The 23,924-nt window shown below is 45.7% G+C and overlaps 1 protein-coding gene across 2 annotated transcripts in view; it reads right to left on the bottom strand.

Annotated features, from left to right (window-relative positions):
* The window catches only part of SLC38A10 (solute carrier family 38 member 10), a 111,840-nt gene that overhangs the window by 62,989 nt on the left and 24,927 nt on the right, over positions 1 to 23,924 (bottom strand). For both annotated transcript variants that reach the window (XM_082271794.1, XM_082271795.1), the window contains exons 3-6: positions 22,017 to 22,062; positions 19,668 to 19,761; positions 13,935 to 14,078; positions 3,691 to 3,815 (exon numbers count right to left, since the gene is read on the bottom strand). In XM_082271794.1, the coding sequence (XP_082127920.1) occupies positions 3,691 to 3,815; positions 13,935 to 14,078; positions 19,668 to 19,761; positions 22,017 to 22,062 (409 nt within the window). The remainder of the gene's footprint in view (positions 1 to 3,690; positions 3,816 to 13,934; positions 14,079 to 19,667; positions 19,762 to 22,016; positions 22,063 to 23,924) is intronic.

Here is a 23,924-nt window from a genome sequence, read left to right as displayed (position 1 = left end):
CTCAGGCAACGTGGGGGGTTCTTTACTGTTAGGGCTACAAGATTGTGGAATTCTCTACCACATGAGGTGGTTTCTGCGGGTAGTATGGTGGCTTTCAAAAGACTCTTAGACGTACATCTCAAGGATCAGAACATTCAGGGGTATGCAAGATGATTACAGCCACACACATCTACACAGGTTGAACTGGATGGACTTTTGTCTTTATTCAACCTCACCAACTATGTAACTATGTAACTATGTAACTATGTCGCCAGTGACGTCACTGGCGCATGCGCTCTGAAGGAACGGCCGATCGTGCCGTTCCTTCAGAGTCCCGTGCCGTGACTGTCGGCTCTCGCGCGCGTGCGCGGGAGTGATGTCACCGTGGCTCCGGCCAATCAGATGGCTGGATGCCGCGATCCCGGAAGACGGGCGACTGAACATGTCGCCCGTCATAGAGGTGAGTGAGCAGCACGGCGGGGACTCGTTCTAAGGTAAGTATTGCATAATGAGCTAGTATGCGATGCATACTAGCTCATTATGTCTTTCTCTTGCAGGGTGGAAAAAAAAACGAGTTTACAACCGCTTTAAAGTCCTTGGCTCAGTCAATAATCAATCCAGGGGATGATTTTTTTTTTTTTTTTGGATTTTATTTAGAACTGGGATAGGGGAAGGGATGAGTGGGATACTCCAACTATGAACTATGCACAATTCTTGGCTTTTTGAAGCTGCTGTGTCGATATGGATGTTATCGCTATAAAATGAGGGGGGGGGGGGGTTTAGAATTCTGTTTTGTTTACACCTCATTTCACAGGCTGCACTTGGTGAGTAAATGTTGTCAGCAGGATTTCCATAATTGTGAACACTTAGTGAAGGTGCTGAGGGACACAGAGCATCCAGCAGCCCCCCCATGGCTGGGCCCTGATCTGGTTACAGTCACAGTTCCAGACCCCCGTGTGATGGAAAAACTACCCCCCCCCCCCCCCCAAATGACAGGATGTAGTGTTATATGTCAGGCCGCGCAACCTGATCTCTGCCACAGCGGTGAGAGGAAACTGGCTTGCACCTTGGTCACGGTGAGATCCCATAAAGAACCTTCCTGCGGCAATAGTTTTATGGCTGCTGTTCCAGGAAAGCACAACTGCTGATCCGCCGGGTTCAGAAGAGCAGATGGGTGACGTGTCATCGGTTCGGGGTTAGCGGTGTACGTCAACGGCTACAGCACAACTGGGGCCCATGGGACCAGCCAAATGATTGACCGTCAACTTTAACTGGATGCATGGTTCACATTTCTGAATGCTGCAGTATTGTGTTGGGAGAGTCTAAGACTTTAGCTGGCCACAAACCCAATGAGATGAAAGTAAAGATGTGTCCTCACGTCAGTGGTCTGTGGAGGGGGGGGGGGGGGGCCTCGGAGGGTTAACACAAACATGGAATCTTTATTCATGCGTCTTCAAATGTCAGCACTGTAATAGGCCAGTTAAGTGAAGGGTATGTATCTAGTTTAAAGTGCACTTGTTCTAAAGTAGTAAACACATTGAGGTCGATTTGCTAAAGGCAAATAGACGGTGCACTTTGCAAGTGCAGTTGCTCTAGAGCAGGGGTGGGGAACTTTTTTTCTGCCAGGGGCCATTTGGGTTTTTATAAAATCATTCGGGGGCCGTACAATATTATCAACTTAAAAATGTGCCTATTATATTTGGTCAAACATTTAATTAACTCACCCCTAATATGATGGCTGCAACTGCTTCTCTTTGATGAGGTGTGTGATGTTAGCTGGTATTGATGATGTTGCTACTCGCAACTGGTTTTCCAGGTTTGTGTCGGTCAGTCTGGAGCTTAGTCGACTCTTTGTGGTGGTAAGTTTTGAAAAGAACTGCTGGCGGGTAATGCTGGTGGGTATTGCTGGCTGGTATTGCTGTGGGTACTGCTGGCTCAGGCTGGTACTGCTGTGGGTACTGCTGATTCAGGCTGGTACTGTGCTGTAGGTACTGCTGGCTGGTACTGCCTTGGGTACTGCTGGCTCAGGCTGGTACTGCTGGCTGGTACTGTGGGTACTGCTGGCTGGTACTGCTGGCTCAGGCTGGTACTACCAGCTAGTACTGCTGGCTGGTACTGCTGGCTCAGGCTGGCACTGCTGGTTGGTATTGCTGTGGGTACTGCTGGCTCAGGTTGGTACTGCGCTGTAGGTACTGCTGGCTGGTACTGTTGTGGGTACTGCTGACTCTGGCTTGTACTGCTGTAGGTACTACTGGCTCTGGCTGGTACTGCTGTGGGTACTGCTGGTTCTGTTGTGGGTACTACTGGCTCTGGCTGGTACTGCTGTGGGTACTGCTGGTTCTGTTGTGGGTAATGCTGGCTCTGGCTGGTACTGCTGGCTCTGGCTGGTACTGCTGTGAGTACTGCTGTTTCTGGCTGGTACTGCTGTGTGTGCTGCTAGCTCTGGCTGGTACTGCTGTGTGTGCTGCTGGCTCTGGCTGGTACTGCTGTGTGTGCTGCTGGCTCTGGCTGGTACTGCTGTGTGTGCTGCTGGCTCTGGCTGGTACTGCTGTGTGTGCTGCTGGCTCTGGCTGGTACTGCTGTGTGTGCTGCTGGCTCTGGCTGGTACTGCTGTGTGTGCTGCTGGCTCTGGCTGGTACTGCTGTGTGTGCTGCTGGCTCTGGCTGGTACTGCTGTGTGTGCTGCTGGTGGGAAATGCTGGCTAGCAGCGGCGCCACGCTGGAGGAAGAGGCGATGTTTCCTTTATTGGTCACAGGCGGAGTGCATTTGATATCACTCTCCGCCTGTGACTCACTCAGACTGTTAGAACGGAGCCGGAACAATACAGGAAGCATTGGCTCCGTTCTGACAGATCAGCTGAGAGACATAGACTCAGCTGCATGGGGGGGGCCGGACCAAATGACTTTGAGGGCCGCATACGGCCCCCGGGCCTTAGGTTCCCCACCCCTGCTCTAGAGCTTAGTAAATGAGGTAAAGCTTTACTATGCAAAGAATAACCAATCACATATAAGGGGGAAAAAAAAAAGCTGCTTTTGCGTGCACATGATTGGATGATGGAGGTCAGCAGATTAACAGAGGAGATCTAGTGCTAGAATTCCTACCCATGACCTGACGTTCGTGGGGATATCTCACGTGTGGTGTGGGTTGATCACGGTTTATGAGCATTCGCCTTTGCGTGCAAACACAAGGGTGGCAGGGGGGAAAGCTCCTCCCGCTGCTTGAAAAAAAAAAAATATATATATATATATATATATATATATATATATATATATATATATATATATATATATATATATATATATATATATATACTAGATCCCCTAACCTGCAGAGCCTTCAGCCCCCAGCCTCCAACAGCAGCCTACAGTGCACCTCAGCCCCTGCAGTGCCCTCCAGAAGTGATCACAAAGCAAGATCATTTTACAAGAAGCTTCAGTTGGAAGCAACCACTCTGGTTGGCAGCCTATTGCTTCCTGTCAAAGTTGATGTTATTAAGAGGTGCAACTTCACCTGCCCAGAATTGGATTAATCCCATTTGCTGATCTGCATACTTGTTCGGGGTCAGTACTGAAGCCATGGTTCAGCATGACAGGCCGGCAACCAGCCATTCTGGAAAAAGTGAAATCAGCAATGGCAGGAGGGCTGTTTCTCCTGTGAATGCTTCCCTATAAGGACTCTTATGCCACCCATCAACAAAGCAGAGATACTTACGACTGGCAGGCAAAAGACATCCCAAAGATGGGAATGCAGCGGAATATTCCTTCGAAGCGAGCGTAGCTGACCTGCTTCATCCATTGCCCACTGAAGAGGCCATGTTTGAATGAGGAGAGTATGATCTACAGACAGGGAGAAAGACATGAAGGATGTGATGAAGGAAAACTCCGGAGTCTCGGCAAAGACACATACTGCACAGAAACAAAATGTTAGCTTTTGATAGAGGAACATTTTTTAAATCTTGCCAGTTGAGTTACCCCTCACTTCCTGTCCCACAGACACATAAGGAAGTTAGGGGAAAATCTCTGCAAAGTCAGGGGCACAGAACACCCAGCAGCCCTGACCTGCTTAACCACTTAATCCCCGGAGGATTTGGCTGCTCAAAGACCAGGCCCTATTTTGCGATTCAGCACTTCGTGAATTTAACGGATAATTGCGCGGTCGTGCAACGCTGTACCCAAATTAAATTGACGTCCTTTTTTTCCCCACAAACAGAGCTTTCTTTTGGTGGTATTTGATCACCTGTGCGATTTTTATTTTTTGCGCTATAAACAAAAAAAGAGCGACAAATTTTGAAAAAATAACAATATTTTTCACATTTATTTATATGAAACTCTCAAAAAAAATGTAAAAATCTAAATTTTTTAACATTTTAGGCCAATTTGTTTTCTGCTAAATATTTTTGGTAAAAAAAAAAAAAAAAAATCACAATAAGCGTATTTTGATTGGTTTGCGCAAAAGTTGTTGCGTTTACTAACTACGGGAAAGATTTATGTAATTTTTATTGTTTTTTTTTTAACTAGTAATGGCGGCGATCTGCAATTTCTTTTGCGGGACTGCGACATTGCGGCGGACAGATTGGACCCCTGACTGACATTTTTGACACTTTTGGGGGTACCAGTGACATTACTACAGTAATCAGTGCTATAAATATGCACGGTTACTGTAAAAATGATACTGGCAGGGAAGGGGTTAACTTTATTGGTGCTCAAGGGGTTAAGTGTGTCCCTAGGGGCGTGATTCTAACTGTCAGGGGGCGTGGCTAGTGAAGTAACTACAGAGACATGCGATCCTACATAGCAGGAATGCATAGCCTCTGTTCTTACTTCAGGGAGAATGACAGACGGCTGTGTTTACATCAGCCGTCTGTCTTTCTCCCTCTCCTGCGGGAGATCGCGAGTCGCCGGCGGCTCTGCACACGTGCTGGCTCCCCAAGAAATGAGCGGGGGCAGGAGCGGCAGTTCTACAGTCTCGTGGGCGAGGGACGTAGGTCTACGTCGCTTTGCCTGTAAGCAGCAGAGTGCCGCAGTAAATCTACGTTAGGCGGGGCTAAAGTGGTTAAAGTCACAGTTCTAGGCCCCGAGTGATGGGACAAAACACCCGGTGAGGGTCGGCACCAGAATGGGTGTCCCCAATGGTGGTTTTCCCCTTTTTTTCTGCACTGATGACAAAAATGGGATTTTTGACTTACCGTAAAAAATCCATTTCTCTGATGTTCATTGACAGACACAGCTCCTGATCTTCTTAACCATTGGGTTATACTGCCTAGTACAGGAGTAGGACACTAGGCAGAAAAAAAGTCCCAGGGGGTATACTCCCTCTTTCTGCTATAGGTACTCAGTTTTGTTACAAGCAGTGTCAGAAGAATTACAACTCCACAGAGGGGTGGGTGCTGTGTCCTTCAATGAACATCAGAGAAATGGATTTTACGGTAAGTCAAAATCCCATTTTCTCTTTCATTCATTCTCCACAGTCTCCATAGCTTGTAGACATCTATGAAGGAATACAAAGCTTCCTCTGAATGGCTGAGGTTGGATATCATAACATAATTTGCCCGTCTTTATGCCACAGCCAATCAGAGGCAGCTTTGTATTCAATCATAGAAAACAAAGCTTCCTGAACAGCGCTTAGACTGATTCTATTTTGATCCGGGAAAGGGACGGGAAGATCTTGTCTCACGCAGAGAACGCAGAGCTGTATGCAGAGGCTACATACAGGTAATAAAGCGCTCCCAGCAAGCACACCTGTTAGTTAGTGCAGTAAAAAAGTTTGGGCCAACTTGGCTCAAACAAACCATTTCAAGGGACATTAACCACTTAAGCCCTGGAAGATTTTACCCCCTTCCTGACCAGGGCATATTTTGCGATTCGGCACTGCGTGACTTTAACGGACAATTGCACGGTCGTGCGACGCTGTAAGTAAACAAATTTGCCGTTCTTTTTTCCCCACAAACAGAGCTTTCTTTTGGTGGTATTTGATCACCTGTGCGATTTTTTGATCATGCGCTATAAACACAAAAAGAGCGTCAATTTTGCAAAAATAACAATATTTTTCACATTTTTTTAATATGAAATTCCCCAAAAAAAATGTAAAAATCTAAATTTTTTAACATTTTAGGCCAATTTTTTTTTTTTACCATATGTCTGGTAAAAAAAAAAAAAATCGCAATAAGCGTATTTTGATTGGTTTGCGCAAAAGTTATTGCGTTTACTAACAAAGGGAAAGATTTTTGTCATTTTTGTTTTTTTTTTTAACGCATAATGGCGGCGATCTGCGATTTTTTTTGCGGGACTGCCACATTGGGGCGGAAAGATCGGACCCTTGACTGAAATTTTTGACACTTTTGGGGTTACCAGTGACATTACTACAGTAATCAGTGCTATACATATGCACGGTTACTGTAAAAATGACACTGGCAGTGGAGGAGTTAACTGTATTGGAGAGGAAGGGGTTAAGTGTGTCCTAGGGGCGTGCTTCTAACTGTGATTGGCTGTGGCTGTGTGTAAGAACAGTGATCAACGGTCCTACATAGTAGAACCGTTTGATCATCATTCTTACACAGGGAGAACTGACAGGCGGCTTTGTTTACACTAGCCGCCTGCCTTTCTCCCGCTGTCACGGACGATCGCGAGTGCCCGGCGGACATCGGGTCCACCGTGCACACGCGCGGGGGGGGTCCATGACCGAGCGGGAGCGCGCCTCCAGCGGCGCGCACTCGTTTCCCACACCCTTACAGGCTAGCGATGTATCCCTACGTCGCTCTGCCTGTGAGGGGCTGACTGCCGATGTAAATAGACGTGCAGCGGTCGGCAAGTGGTTAAATGTAGAATTAGGCATTGAGGCCTCGTGCACACTGAGAATTTAGTGGAAGGTCCAGGCACACCATCCAGTCCTGCTTTCAGCAGCCTTTAAAACTCTATGAGAGGCTGAAAGCTACTTGGGCTAGACAGTACGAATGTTTACAGTAGTTTGCGCCCAGGGAAAATTGCTTGGGATGCAAGCAGGACGCGTTCTGGGCTTTTTTCCCTGGGTGCAAACTACCCTAAATGTTCGTACTGGCCGATGCACCATCCAGCCGTAGCAGCGGTCAGTCTTTAATAGCTTTTTACAGGCTGCTGGCAGCAGTACTGGATGGTGCACCTGTGCCTTCCACACACACCAAAACACCAGAGTCTCATGCACTAGGGCTAGATGCTCAGGGGGTGGATTTATAAAGGCAAAAAGACACGCATATTGTGCATATGGCAAAGTGCTGACTTCCATCATCCAATCATGTGCAAGCAAAAATGCTGTCTTTTTTTATTTACCTTGCATGTAATTCTGTACTTTTTGCAAAGTGAAGCTTTACCTCATTTACTAAGCTCTGGAGCAACTGTACATGCTGAGGGCAACCGTACTTTGCAAAATGCATAGTCTATTTGCCTTTAGCAAATCAACCCCTCAGTGTGCATGAGGCCTAAAGTGTATATTAAAGCCAGAATCTTTTTTTTTTAGTCTTGGATAGTGACCTAAAGGGGATTCCTAGCCTACATAGTTGGTAAGGTTGAATAGAGACCAGAGTCCATCCGGTTCAACCGGTGTTGGTGTACGTGTGTCAGTGTCTATAATCATTTCCCATATCCCTGTATGTTGTGTTTGAAGGAATAATCTATCCTCCATTTTGTTCTTTCAACTCCATCTTATTACTAAAACCCTAGACTCAGCTTAATAAAAAAGCCTATCTAAGTAAATGTCCTTGAAAGTTTTCAGGACATTTTGCTTTGTGGTCAAACTGACCCTTAAAGAAAGTCTGTTTGAAGTAACTAATTAGGACTTATCTTAACCCTTAGAACAAGTCTGATGTAATGCCAATTATAATTATGCCTTATATTAATTAGCTCATATGTAAGTATGTGACTTGAAGCACGTAATGGTAAACTGCTATTCCTGTATCAATTCTATGTAAAATCTCCTGGAAAGGGACTTCCCCTTTTACTTTCTCTATAAAATGTTCTTTACTGTCTGAATAAAGCTGAGCATTCTGTGACATGGTACCTGCCGTCTCTGTCTCATTGAGTGCTTCCAGATATCTGAAGGAACTTTGATGCCTAGGGCCATGCAAGTCTGAATTATTGCTAACAGTGTTCTTTAAGATGCACGTCCAAGAGTCTTTAAAAAATATCAATAGTCCCCGCTGACACCACTAATTGTGGAAGAGAGTTCCACATCCTTATTGCCCTGATAGTGAAAAACCCCTGGGCAGCTTAAGGTTAAACTGCTTCTCCTCCAATCGCATTGTGTGGCCCTGTGTTCCCTTACACTCTCTGAGACTGAATGGCTTTTTTCCTATGCTAGGATCACCATTGAGGTGTTTCTAAATCGCTCTCAAGCATCTCTTCTCCAGCAAGAATACATTTAGTGCTTGTAGTCACTCCTCGTAATTGAGGTCCACCGATCCCCTTATTAATTTCATTGCCCTTCTTTGGGCTCTCTCCAGCACATCCCTTCTGAGAACTGGTGACCAGAACTGGACGGAATACTCCAGATGTGGCCTAACCAGAGTCCTAATATCTCCACATCTCTGACCAGGTGAGCAGAAAGAGGAAAAAAAACAGGGAACTTGGGACTCCTCGGGTGCTGATTATCCAATACAAATATTGAAAAATGAGCAACAATAAATAAACTTCATCTTTGAAGCTTCATTAAGTCCTGGTTCACACTGCCACGACTTGTCAGGCGACTTGGTCGCCTGACAAGTCGTGCTCCATTCTGTTCAATGGAACCGTTCTAATCAGAGCGACTCAAGTCGCTCCGACTTAGAAAAAGGTTCCTGCACTACTTTGGGGTGACATCTGAGCGGCTTGCATTGACTTCTATTATAGAAGTCGTTTGCAAGCCACGATGAAGTCGTGATGCACGGGACGGCTCAAAGTCGGGGATACTTTGAGTCGCCCCAGTGTGAACCGGCTCCAAAACGTGCAGTTGGGGGGGGGGGGGGGGGAATGGGAGATTGAGCCATGTGCGCAAAAACTGCTCTGGAAGCGAAACCGTTTAATAAAAATTGGAGATCTGCATAGAACCGTTTAATAAATATTGGAGATCTGCATAGAACCTTAGCAACTGTTATGGTTTGCCGTTTTCACATAAGGCCACTACTAGTTATAGGTCTTCCCATCATAAGCTCAGTGTGAATTGTGCAGGTTAGTGACGTGTTTGGGCAGCACATGGTGCTAAAAGCCAGTTAAATCCATTGACCTTTGCCACCTGTGACCAAAGCATTAAAGTCATTACAGATATCCAATGTCTATTTTTAGCCCTAAAACATATTTGTCTTGGAGCTGCATTTAGCAATATAAACTGAACTTTGATCCCCACTTTACTCTGACCTAACCCAGCTACCCAGCCTGTCCATTTCAGACTCAACTGTTATGCAACAGAAATGAAACAGAAAAAATATAAAACATACATACATACATACAGCAGGTAAAATAAGTATTGAACACGTCATCCTTTTTCTAGGTAAATATATTTCTAAAGGTGCTATTGACATGAAATGTTCACCACATATCAGTAACAACCCATGCAAACCATACATGCAAAGACACCAAAACAAATAAGTTCAGAAATGACGTTATGTGTAATAAAATGGAATGACACAGGGAAATAGTATTGAACACACTACGTGAAATTTAATACTTCATACAAAATCCTTTGTTGGTAATGAAAGCATCAAGACGCAGCCTCCTGTATGGAGAAACTAGTCGCATGCGTTGCTCAGGTTTAATTTTGGCCCTTTTTTCCACGCAGTCTTCAAGGCTTGAAGGTTCCGTGGGCCTCTTCTTCTATGAACCTCTGATCTTTAGTTATTTCAGTAGATTTTCTTTTGGATTCAAGTCAGGTGATTGGCTGGGCCATTCTAACAGCTTTATTTTCTTTAATTTGAGAGTTTCCTTGGCTTTGTGTTTGGGACGATGTTTTGCGGAAATGTCCACCCTCCTTTCATTTTTATCATCCTGGTAGAGGGCAGCAGATTTTTATCAAGAATGTCTTGGTACATTTTTCCATTTATCCTTTAATCAATGACATGAAGGTTGCCAGTAACGTATGCTGAAAAACAGCCATGTTTCCCCCCTCCAAACATCACTGTCGGTATGGGGGTGTTTTCGGGTTGATGTGCCATGTGACCTCCAAACATGGCGTGTATTATGGCATCCAAAGAGTTCAATTTTGGCCTCATATGACCAGACTATATTCTCCCAGTATTTCACAGGCTTGTCTAAGGCTACGTTCACATGTGGGCGCAGCGGATCACGGGCAGAATCACCACAATTCTGCCCGCGATCCGGAAATAATTGCAAATCGCGGGACGCCTGTGCGATGCCCGTGATTTGCAATGGCATCCCAAACGCTCTGCGATGTTGCCGGGATTTCCGCCTGCCGAAACGCGCAAACAATCGCAGGACGCATGACGCCCAAAAAAGGTACAAGAGCTTCTTTTGTGCATCATGCGACCCGCGATTCTGTTTGCGCGATGTTACCGCGATTCGGCAGGCGGAAATCGTGGCAACATCGCACAGCGTTTGGGGTGCCATTGCAAATCACGGACATCGCACAAGCGTCCCGTGGTTTGCAGTGATTTCCGGATCGCGGGCAGAATCGCGGTGATTCTGCCCGCGATCCGCTACGCCCACATGTGAACGTAGCCTAAATGTGCAGCACACTTTAAAGGAGCTTTAACCTGCTTTTTCTTAAGCAATGGAGTCTTGCGTGTGGAGCGTGCATACAGGCCATGGCGGTTGAGTGCATTACTTTTTTTTTTTTTTGTACCTGCTAATTCCAAGTCTTTCTGAAGCTCTCCATAAGTGGTCCTTGGCTCTGGGACAACTCTTCTGATAATTCTTTTCACTCCTCTGTCAGAAATCTTGCGAGAAGCACCTGGTTGTGGCAAGTTTATGGTGAAATTATGTTCTTTCCACTTCCGAATGATGGACCCAACAGTGCTCACTGGAACATTCAGAAGTTTAGAAATCCTTCTGTAACCAATGCCATCTGTATGTTTTGCAACAATAAGGTTGCAAAGGTCTTGAGAAAGCTCTTTACTTTCAGGCCCCGTTCACATACGAGCGACGCTACTTTGCACCGCGACCTCGGAGGTCGCGGTGCGAGCAGCGCGCCGCGACCTCGGAGCGGCCGCCACGGACTTCATAACATTGAAGTCTATGGCGGTCGCCTCCAGGTCGCCCCAAAGAAGCTCCGGACCCTTTTTCTAAGTCGGAGCGACTTGTGTCGCTCCTATTAGAACGGGTCCGCAGCTTCCCTATGGAAGGCGACGTACGGCGACCTGTGAGGCGACCAGGTCGCCTCACAGGTCGCCTTAGTGTGAACGGGGACTTACCCATCATGAAATCTTTCTTTGGTAACGAGACACCTTTTTATAGGCCATCAGTTAAGACTGAACCAGCTGATATTAATTTGCACTGACAAGGGGCAGGATTGCTTTCTAATTACTGATAGATTTTAGCTAGTGTCTTGGCTTTCCAGGCCTTTTTGCACCTCCCTTTCTTCATGTGTTTAATACTTTCTCCCTAAGTTATTCCATTTTATTACACAGAACTTCATTTCTGAACTTATTTGTATGTATGGATTGTTACGGACATCTGGTGAAAATGTCATGTCAATAGCACCTTTAAACATAATTATATATATATATATATATATATATATATATATATATATATATATATATATATATATATATACACAGTGAGCGAGGCATATCCGCAAAAGATATTTTATGCAAAAAAAAAAAAAATGTGTATATATATATATATATATATATATATATATATATAATTATATATTTTTTCCCCTTTTTTGCATAAAATATCTTTTGCGGATATGCCTCGCTCACTGTGCACATCGGTACAAATCTGTAAAAACAAAGTTTGGTTTAAAGAGCCAAAACCCCGACCAGAAAAGATGGATTAAAGCCTAACTCCACATTTAACGTCTCTTTAAATAGATTGTTTGGGCCAGTGTGGTCCAAAAAAAACTATTTAGTGCACTAACTGGAGTGCTTGCTAGCTGTGCTGTATTAACTGTATGTAGCTTCTTGTGGCTGTGGCTTCCCGTATCACTCCTAGAACAAATCTGAGTCAGGCTGAGCCCTGCTCATCCATTCACAGGAAGCTTCTTATTCCTATGAATACAAAGCTTTTTTTGATTGGCGGAGGTGGAGATTGTCACATCATCTGCCCATGTCTCCACCTAGGCCAATTAGAAGAAGCTAAATTCATTATTTTCCTCAAAATTCAACAAACAATACAGCATAATGACAAGGTGAAAGAAGCTTGTTTAAAATATTTGCAAATGTATTAAAAATAAAAAAAAAAAATGAAAAAAATCCCATGTACATAAGTATCACAGCCTGTGCCATGACACTCAAAATTGAGCTCAGGTGCATCCTATTTCCAGTAATCATCCTTGAGATGTTTCTATAGCTTGATTGGAGTCCACCTGTGGTAACATCAGTTGATTGGACATGATTTGGAACGGCACACACCTGTCTATATAAGGTCCCACAGTTATCAGTGGATGTCAGAGCACAAACCAAGCCAGGAACTCCAAGGAATTGTCTGTAGACCACCGAGACAGGATTGCATGGAGGCACAGATCTAGGGGAGGGTACAGAAAAAGGTCTGCAGCATTGAAGGTCCCAGTGAGCACAGTGGCCTCCATCCTCATTAAATAGAAGAAGTTTGGGACCACCAGGACTCTTCCTAGAGTGGACCTCATCCTAGATCGGGGGAGAACAACCTTAGGGAGGTGACCAAGAACCCGATGGTCACTCGGACAGAGCTCTAGCGTTTTTCTGTGGAGAGAGAAGACCTTCCAGAAGAACAACCATCTCTGCAGCACTCCACCAATCAGGCCTGTATGGTAGAGTGGCCAGATGGAAGCCACTCCTCAGTAAAAGGCACATGACAGCCCGTCTGGAGTTGGCCAAAAGGCACCTGAAGGACTCTCAGACCATGAGAAACAAAATTCTCTGGTCTGATGAAACAACGATTGAACTCTTTGGCCTGAATGGCAAGCATCATGTCTGGAGGAAACCAGGCCAATACCATCCCTACAGTGAAGCATGGTGGTGGCATCATCACGGTGTGGAAATGTTTTTCAGCAATAGGAACTGATGGAGCTTGAGAGGTTCTGCAAAGAAGAATGGGAAAAAACTGCCCAAAAAAAGGTGTGCCAAGCTTGTAGCATCATACCCAAAAAGACTCGAGGCTGTAATTGGTGCCAAAGGTGCTTCAACAAAGTATTGACCAAAGACTGTGAAACTTCTATAAATAGAATTTTTTGTTTTTTATTTTTAATAAATTTGCAAAGATTTCAAACAAACTTTTTTCACGTTGTCTTTATGGGGTATTGTTTGTAGAATTTTGGAGGAGAATAATTTAATTCATTTAGGAATAAAGCTGTAACAGAACAAAATGCGGAAAAAGGGGAAAAAATTTCTGGGATTTTTTAGACCTGAGGTTTAGATGGATCTACTTCTACCTCGTTTCCACTGAGCAGATCGGTTCGACGCGGTACGCTATTTTGAGCGTTTCCATTATGAAAGTGGCCTATACAACCAAACCAAACCGCACCATTCCTGGTCCTCCTTCGGATGTAAGGCCATAGGAAATGGTACGGTACGGTTAGGGCAGAGCTACTGGCGTCACACGATACATTCCACCCATTGGCGGACAGGAAAACGTCAATGCTCACATCAAACAAAAGCGCAAAACAAACACCACGTCGCCGTTCAGTCCAGATAATAAGAGACTTGTAGTGGAAACGCTCACCTGAATAGGCTGGACCAATCTAACCCTTCCAAACTGTACCAACCCGAACCGTTCCGCTCAGTGGAAAATGAGGCATGAGTAAAGGATACAAATGCATATTTAGCATGACAGTGGTTTACATTTCACACTCACCACAAACATGAAGACTGTGTAGAAAATCAGAGCCATAGCACTGAAAGACTGGATGGAGGCCATCATGTTGCGTTGAAGGCTAAGCGGGAGAACGATGCACAGCGACACAGCGAAGAGGAGGAAGATACGGAAACCCTCTGTCACCTACAGTCACAGATATAGAAAAATATAATAATGGCAAAAAGAAGCAACCGGACTTCTCATAACACATACACTTGCTCAAAAGATCAACCACTCATGACCGCAGTTTTGGGTACTGAATATTAACTCAATCAATAAGAAGCTTCTTTGATCTCTAGGAGTACAGAAGAGAGATCTCTGCATCCAAATACCACCTGCTGAGGCTAAGAAGTGTTGCATTCTCTTTGGTATATTACTCACAGTAAAATTCTTTTGTTGCAGTCCACTGATGGGAACAATGTCCTAAAGGAGTTGTAAAGACAGAAGGTTTTTTTATCCTAATGCATTCTTTGCATTAAGATAAAAAAACCTTTTGTGTGTAGCAGCCCCCCAGCACCCCCTAATACTTACCTGAGGTCCTTTTCTGTCCAGCGATGTCCGGGAGTCCCTCAACCGTCGGGGACTCTCTCTCTTGATTGGCTGGGACACAGCCGCAGCGCCATTGGTTCCTGCAGCTGTCATTTAACCACTTCAGTACAGAGCCCTTTCACCCCCTTCTTGCCCAGGCTAATTTTCAGCTTTCAGTGCTGTCACACTTTGAATGACAATTGCGCGGTCATGCAATTCTGTACACAAATTTTCACACAAATAGAGCTTTCTTTTGGTGGTAAGGGGTTTTTTTATTTCTTACTAAAAAAAAGAAAAAAAGATAGAAAATTTTGAAAGACAAAAAAGTTTTTCTTATTTTCTGTCAGTAAATTTTGAATATAAGTAATTTTTCTCCTTCACTGATGTGCGCTGATGAGGCGGCACCGATAGGCACTGATGAGGTGGCTCTAATATGCTGCACTGATGGGCACTGACAGGCAGCACAAATGAGCAGGCACTGATGGGCACTGACTGGCAGCACTATGGGCACTGATTGTGGGAACTGTTTTTTTACTTTACTGTAATCAGGGCACTGATGATCAGTGCCCTTATTACCTGTCCTAGACTCCCCTTTGAGGAGGAGCCGCTGATCGGCTCTCCTCCCCACACACTCTGACAGTGTGAGGCGAGGAGAGCCGATAAATGGCCCTTCCTCATTTACATGTGACCAGCTGTGATTGGACACAGCCGATCACATGGGTAAAGAACCTTGTCATTGGCTCTTTACCAAGATTGGGGTCGTGCCGTGTCCTAGGAACACAGTGCGGCCAGGATCGCCGTACTGCGCACCCATGCGGGCGCACGAGAGTGACCGTTCTGGGGCGCCGTCATATGACGTCATCCCAGAACGAGAGCCACGCCGCTCCGACGTCATTTGACGGTGGGCGGGCGGCAAGAGGTTAAAGTCAGTTAGCTACTGGTGAAAATGCTCAGTATCGGTGCAACCCTAACAGAGTTAGGACCGCAGTATACAGAGCAGCATTGACATGGCCACTGCAACTTCCTCATAGATTTGCAAATATGTGAAAACTAAACCCTCTGTTGTTAAAATGAATTGTTAGACTGGTTATTCAGGCCGGCTGAAACTTGTTTGTACAGAAGGATTTAAAGTGTGACTAAACCCACAACAGTCAGTCTGTATATGCAGTAAAGCATTCTTGTTATACTGACTGTGCAACCTAAGGGGTTAATACCCTGCATTGTGTAAAAAGGCTGTTTGATCCTCTCGTCTCTGATCCTCCCCTTTTTTTACTGTCCCCAATCAATCTGCTGATAGTACAGAGCCTTGGAGTCACTCTGCACATGCTCGGTTTGGTGTGTATTGCTAGAGAGTTTTTTTTTTTCTTGGGAGGGTGTGATCAGCACAGGGCCAATCAGAACTGTCCAGATATGTCCAGGCAGAGGGTCAGAGGAAAATTAAAACTCCTCCTACAAGCTTTACTAGTAACTGATACAAGTCACAAGACTGCTATATACTGCTGATAAGAAAAAGGTATTTAACAGTTTAAATTTACTAAAATAATTGCATTTCCATGTTCTGTGTACAGTGGGAGAGCAGATATAGTGAATGCAGGCTCCTGGGGAGACCAGATATAGTGAATATGCAGGCTCCTCGGGAGACCAGATATAGTGAATATGCAGGCTCCTGGGGAGACCAGATATAGTGAATATGCAGGCTCCTGGGGAGACCAGATATAGTGAATATGCAGGCTCCTGGGGAGACCAGATATAGTGAATATGCAGGCTCCTGGGGAGAACAGATATAGTGAATATGCAGGCTCCTGGGGAGAACAGATATAGTGAATATGCAGGCTCCTGGGGAGAACAGATATAGTGAATATGCAGGCTCCTGGGGAGAACAGATATAGTGAATATGCAGGCTCCTGGGGAGAACAGATATAGTGAATATGCAGGCTCCTGGGGAGAACAGATATAGTGAATATGCAGGCTCCTGGGGAGAACAGATATAGTGAATATGCAGGCTCCTGGGGAGACCAGATATAGTGAATATGCAGGCTCCTGGGGAGACCAGATATAGTGAATATGCAGGCTCCTGGGGAGACCAGATATAGTGAATATGCAGGCTCCTGGGGAGACCAGATATAGTGAATGCAGGCTCCTGGGGAGACCAGATATAGTGAATGCAGGCTCCTGGGGAGAGCAGATATAGTGAATGCAGGCTCCTGGGGAGAGCAGATATAGTGAATGCAGGCTCCTGGGGAGAGCAGATATAGTGAATGCAGGCTCCTGGGGAGAGCAGATATAGTGAATGCAGGCTCCTGGGGAGAGCAGATATAGTGAATGCAGGCTCCTGGGGAGAGCAGATATAGTGAATGCAGGCTCCTGGGTTTAGTAACACTTTAAAGGGGTTGTAAGCCCTCTTTTTTTTTTTTTTTTTATAAAAATAACATGCCTATTACTTAACTGCTCTGTGCCAACGTTTTGCACAGAGCAGCCCTGATCCTCTTCTTCTGGGGTGCCCTGCTGGCACTCCAGGCCCCTCCTGTCTCCACGGAAAGCCGCTTTTTCCTGGGGGCACCCGTGTGGGCTCTCTCCTGAGTCCTGCTGCTGCGTCCATTGACACAGACAGCGGACTTGGCCCCGCGTCACTGGATTTAACTGACAGCAGTGGGAGTCAATGGCTCCTGCTGCTATTAATCTGTTGAATGAGGAGAGAGAAAGCAGCTGGAGCCGCTGTGCTCATGCATGTCGCTGGATCAGATTGGGCTTAGGTAAAAGAAATGGGGGGGAGCTGCAGCACAGAAGGTTTTACACTATAATGCATTCTATGAAAAACCTTGAGGCTTTACCAACCACTTTAATTGAGCCAGAATCAGGAGGTTCCACAGCCTAGGGCTTAGAAACAAATAGGACCACGGGTACATCTAATAAAGATTCTGCTGAAGAATTTTGTTGAGTCTGAAAATATCTGTATAAGTTGGGTCATAAAATTCTCCATGATGGTGGTAAAAAACCTCAGCTGAGAGGACAACCACACCCAACGGAGCCAAGGAGGACTCCAAGGAGGGAAGAGACTCTAGGACAGTGTGACCCCAGGCTGCAGAGGTAGGTGAGTTGAGGGCCCCAGATACAACTGTATAGCTGGTAGCAGGTAAGGGGCTGCAACAGAGAGGTCTGAAGGCCAGAGGTGACCAATCGGACTGTAAGAGGGCAACAAGAACAGACTGTTCCATGTGGCTCCTTACAGAAGGGGCAGCAGTAGAGAGGAGCTGCCCGAGTGCCGTATGTCTGGAAAGAGAGTGTAGAGCGCACACGCCAATCTGCCCAGTGGGGGGTGTCAGCATTGAGCCCCACAGCACCATAATCTTCAACTGTTCTACATTTATCTATTCAACCGGAGAATCACACCTCACACATGAGAGGATCCCACTGACTGAATGTACAATCACATCTTGCAGCTTGGCGTCTGAGGAAACCCCTGACCTATTTGCTCTCACTCCCCTTTGGCATTGCATAAGCACAGGGGTGGCCAAGTTAACAGAGAGTTTAGGGGGAAAGAAGTCCAATCACACAGCCAGCAACATGTGCTTCCAGCTATTTGGTTCCGGGGATATTCCCAGAATTGTATTAGGAAATTAAAAATGACTTTCCCTATTTGCGAAATTTACAAAAAGTGGGGCAAAGTAGGAGGCTGCTGCAAGCATTGGGGGCTTTTTACACTGGTAGATGGAGGTGCCATAAAAATATGCAGCCGAGCTCTGTCTCTCCACCCCAATCACCACCTTTAACCATTTCCAGCCCAGGCCAATTCTGGCATTTCTCTCCTACATGACAAAAATCATAATTTTTTTGCAATAAAATTACTCAGAACCCCCAAATGATACATATATTAGTGATCGACAGATTATCGGCACAGCCGATATATCGAGGGCCGATATGCACTTTCCCCGATATATCAGAATTGGCCTCCTTGCTGATATTCCAGGAAAGTGCTTGTACCGGAGTGATACCTGCAGCTAGAGACATCACCCCGGTACCGGCGTCCATACCCGACGGTCGGCTGTCTTGTAATGACAACCGATGCGGCTGAGAAGCCACTTGGCTGTCATTACAAGGAGCGGGAGGGGACATCCCCACCCTCCCGCCACCTTCCGTGGCTCGCCCGGGTCTCCCGTCCCACCGGGAGACCCGGGCAACCAGCCTGCACGGCCACTGAAGACCCGATCAAAGCCCCATTCAGCTCTGATCGAGGCCTCCATGTAAGAACCCGGAAGTGATGTCATGACATCACTTCCAGGTACTTGGCGCCAGATTAAAAAAAAATGACAGAATTCAAAACAGCCAAACCTGGCGTTTTGAATGCTTTTAAGTGCAGAGGAGGGGTTTTTCAGATCCCCCAGATCCCTCCATAAGAGAACCTGCCATGTAAAAAAAATAAAAAATACATTTTTTTTTTAAATGTACGAAAATACCGGCTGATACCGATATGCAATGGCTAAAATATCGGTAATGAAAAACCGGTATCGGTCGATCACTAATATATATATATATTTTTTAGCAGAGAACCTAGAGAATAAAATGGTGATCGTTGCAATTTGTTATGTCACACGGTATGTGCGCTACATTTTTTTGGTAAACACTTCAAGGAATCTTAATGCAAAAAAAAACACAATATATGACCTAATTTTTTTGTACTATTTAAAAGATATATTATATACATGACAAGTCGTACCAGTGTGAAAGGGGGCTTAAAGTGGTTTGTAAACTCTTCCATATCCCCAGTGAAGTGACTGGCCTCAGGTGACACACAAAAATGAGACAAATCCTCCTGTACAAGTTGTATCTGTTTATCTGCAGTCTTCTCTTCTCTACATCCATTCAAAGTCCAAAATTTATACGGCCTTTCTGAGCTTCCAGAAAGCATGGTGCAGGAAGTTACACTCTGTAGAGCTCAGTGAGAGCTGATTGGAGGGAAGAGAACCTCTCCAACCCCGTTCACACAGCAACAGAGCTGAGGCTGTCGATCACAGGCTGTGTGTTGGAGCTCCCTCCCTTGTCACTTTTTTTTCTCTTGGTGTCAGGAAAACTTGCCAGAAGTGACTCATGCAGATAGCAGAGGAAGGAGACATATGCTTTGTTCATATTTCATGTCTGAGGTTTACAACCACTTTAATGACTAAGACCCTTCTCTTTTCCTTTCAATAACGTTTTTAACAAATTTACCTGAAGGCCGAGCAAACGGGCAAAGAAAGAGGAACCAAGGTCTCCGATGACAACATAGAAGGCGATGCAGGTCCCCAGCATCAGTCCAATCATACTGCGAGAAACAGACACAGTATTAAAACGTCAGCAAACATAGCAATGCACAAAAAGTACAAATTATACAATACTAGCAGCTGAGAAGTGTAAAAGAAAAGTATACCATCAGTATAAAGAGGACCGGTGCTCAATTATTACCTTAAACAAGATGTGAGGGCATATAAAAAAAAAAAATCTTCATACCCGCCTCCCTACTGCAGCTGTCCCCTGACGGCTCTAAACCCAAGAACTGAGCGATCACATGACCGCTGATCATTCTGTTTTCAGTCCGCTCTGAGCAGAGAGTGGTGACTTTCAGTCACCGCTCTCTACTCTGCCTCTCCAGCGCTCATTGGTGTGTCGGGTTGGGGAGGAAGTGGCTGGCTCAGGCTCTCAGCGTTGAGCCAGCTGACGGTCAAGCATCTGGGTGGATCCAGTAATTGTCCGAATGCTTCCACAGCCTGGCCCAGCTCTGTAATGTCAGCCAACAGCAGGCTTTAACCGGTTGCCACCCGCAGCAGATATACTGCGTCAGGCTGGCTCGGCTGCGTGAACTGCCGTGCCTGTATTTCCAGTCACCATTGCGACCCGGCACCTCGGTTTTGTCAAGCCCTGACTCAATCCATATATGGGCAGGCTGAATGTGCCCAAGTTGATCGATCAATCAAATAGGGTACAACCAGCCTGCTGGATTTTACATGCAATTATCGCAGCGGCTGTCAAAGCTGCTATCAATGATCAGCGTGTCCTCTCGGTGGGATGGATGTTGCTGCCGCCGGCCCTTTAAAGGGTTTGGATTGCCGGGAGGCAGAGCAGGGTTATGGCCATGTGACCGCCGTGATTGCCTGTCACGTGATCAGGAAACTCCTGATCGCAAGAAGTGATCGGGAGCTTTCTGTGAGCCGCTGGTCACTGTGCTGGGAGCGCGCAGGGTGCACGCTCTGGGCACAGCTCTATTGGCGCTATTGCGTACAAACATACGGCCGCTCTGAGTCAAGGCCCGGCTGCCAAGTGGCCACATATTTGCGTGCGCTCAGCGTCAATAGGTTAATGTGTCCTCCCTTCAGGGATGGCTCACCCCAACCCCCCCCCGCTGGGAGAACCCAACAAGACAGCGGGAGGCAGATAGTGTTAACCGGTTGTCAACCACACGCAGTGTATTTACTGCAGCAGTGTGGCTGCCCCAGGCAAACTGACTTAGGGCTAAGTCGGTCACGAGCAGGGAGCTAGGGGGCGAGCGCGCGCCAGAAGTCGGAAGTGCAGCGGAAGCCGATGCACGGGTCAGGCAGCTTCGATTGCCGCCTGACACCCGCGATCTTTCCCCGCTGAGAGAGAAGGACAGTCTAATGTTGTAAACACAGCAGACCGTTCTCTCTGGAATGATCACAGAGCCCCTGTGATCCTTCTATATAGGATCACAGGTCTCTATGGTCATTTCAGAAGCCACGCTCCCCCCCCGTTAGAATCACTCCCCTAGGCTCACATTTAACCCCTTGATCCCCCACAATGTTAACCCCTTCCTTGCCAGTGTCATTATTACAGTAACAATACATATTTTTAGCACTGATAACTGTAGTAATGTCACTGGTCCCCCCAAAAGTGTCAAAAATGTCAATTAGGGGTCCGATCTGTCGGCCGCAATGTGGCAGTGCCGCTAAAAATCGCAGATCACCGCCATTACTAGTAAAAAAAAAAAAAACAATAATAATGACATAAATCTTTCCCGTAGTTAATCAACGCAATAACTTTTGCGAAAACCAATCAAAATACGCTTAATGGGATTTTTTTTTACCAGAAAACAAATTGGCCTAAAATGTTAAAAATTTTTGATTTTTAATTTTTTTTGGGGAATGTTATATAGCAGAATGTGAGAAATATTGTTTTTTTTTTCAGAATTGTCGCTCTTTTTTTGTTTATAGCGCAAAAAATAAAAAAAAAATAAAAAAATAAAAAAATCGCACAGGTGATCAAATACCACCAAAAGAAAGCTCTGTTTGTGGGGGAAAAAAGGACATCAATTTTATTTACGTACAGCGCCGCACGACCGCGCAGTTGTCCGTTAAAGTAACACAGCGCTGAATCGCAAAATACGGCCTGGTCATTAAGGGGGGAAATCTTCCGGTCCAGAAGTGGTTAAAAGGGGAATTGCGTAAATTTTTTTTCCTGCAACCTGTGGTTGCAAGAAAGAAATTTGCTCCATCTGTGGCCAGCCTACGTTGTGACCTCGTGTTTCTCTCATGATCGGTTTTCTTTACAGCGAATCTCACTGCTCACCTTGTCTCCACCATTATCTTCCCAGCTTTTCCATAGGCGTGAAAGGCTACAAGGAAGGAAAAGAGGGAACAATAAATATTAGTTGCAATGGCGAATAAAAGACACAGAAAGATGAAAGGAACACTGGGAAGGGGTGCACATGCCTGTGACTGTTGTGTCCTATTCCCATCCCCCATCCTCACACAGAACTATTATTGTGCACTTATTGACTCGCTCTGCATCAGATGTGGGATTTGGGATTACAGGCCGCTGCGGTAATAAATGGGTGCTATCTATAGATCAAAGCTGTGCAGTAAACTGCGGTATGGCGGTCTTCTCTCTGTTCTGACCCTGTGGCACTGACGGAAGCTTCCACCCATAAACTCAGTCATACGGGAGAGTGGACATAAATATAGAGGGGAGCCTGAAACACGCACACTGCTGCAAAATGTATTTCATTTATTTCTGGCATTTCTATAGCTTGGTCATATTACACAGATCCACTCACATCAGTCCCGTCCCCCCAAAGGAGCTTACAGTCTAATGCAGCCAGGGCTCCATTCAAGTCTGGGGTTCCTCCAGAGGTTGCTAGGAGTTTCTTGAGCAACTGCTGCCTCTCAGGGGAGTAATTACTGACAGCAATGATCTTTATAGAGATCTGTAAGCAATCCTACACACACTGGGGGCTATTTGGGAGCTCGCCAATTAAAGCTGAAGACTGGCCAAGAACCCCCCAACCCCCCCCCATAACTAATCGCCCCAGGAAATGAGGTGTCGTAGCAGTGTAGGGGTAGGTGTGGTAGCAGTGTAGGGGTAGGTGTCGTAGCAGTGTAGTGGTAGGTGTCGTAGCAGACAGTAGGTGTCGTAGCAGCGTAGGGGTAGGTGTCGTAGCAGCGTAGGGGTAGGTGTCGTAGCAGCGTAGGGGTAGGTGTCGTAGCAGCGTAGGGGTAGGTGTCGTAGCAGCGTAGGGGTAGGTGTCGTAGCAGCGTAGGGGTAGGTGTCGTAGCAGCGTAGGGGTAGGTGTCGTAGCAGTGTAGTGGTAGGTGTCGTAGCTGTTAAGTAGTAGATGTAGTGGCAGTGTAGTAGCAGGTGTAGTAGTAGTGTAGTGGTAAGTGTCGTAGGTGTTGTAGCTGTTAAGTAGTAGATGTAGTGGCAGTGTAGTAGTAGTGTAGTGGTAGGTGTCGTAGCAGTTAAGTGGCAGTGTAGTAGGTGTAGTAGCAGGTGTAGTAGTAGGTGTAGTAGCAGTGTAGAGGTAAATGTAGTAGCAGGTGTAGTACAGAAAGTACAGATAAAGTCTCCTGCGCTTTAGTGTTGTGTTGAAAGGATGGCTATTTTGTTGACTTCTAGGATCTTGCTGCCCTCTCAGGACGATGGGTATCTATACAGACTGCAAACAAAGAAAACAAGAGAAGGGCGCACCGACCTAGCGCAATATCATAAAACCTTTATTGTAAGATTAAAAGACATGCCATACATAATACTCACAAACATATGCTAAAGATAAGCATGACAAAGGTTTCTTTTAGCAACCCGGAGACCTCCAGAAAAGAAGGGCTCTGATGAAGAGGGTTCTCCCTTGAAACGCGTCAGCCCCATCACCACAGACCCTTTCCAGTCTTCCTGCTTTACTGAAAAGCGCTTCTTTTCTGGAGGTCTGCGTATTGCTAAAAGAAACCTTTCCCATACTTATCTTTAGCATATGTTTGAGTATTATGTATGGCATGTCTTTTAATCTTTCAATAAATGTCTTATGATATTGTGCTAGGTAGGTGCACCCCTCTCTTGTTTTCTATGTTTGTAGTACAGAAAATCTCTGGGTTACAAACCAGATTTCTGTAGGTTTGTTCTTCTAGAGATTGTTTTTCCCTATAAAAATAACAAACATGTTTTACTTTCCAGCTCTGTTGCAGTGGATTTACACAGAGCAGC

This window comes from Pelophylax lessonae, assembly GCF_965119305.1.
Source record: "Pelophylax lessonae genome assembly, chromosome: 11".
NCBI classification, from domain to species: Eukaryota; Metazoa; Chordata; class Amphibia; order Anura; family Ranidae; genus Pelophylax; species Pelophylax lessonae.
Note: the sequence above shows the minus strand (reverse complement) of the source record. Positions and strands in the feature narration are given on the sequence as shown.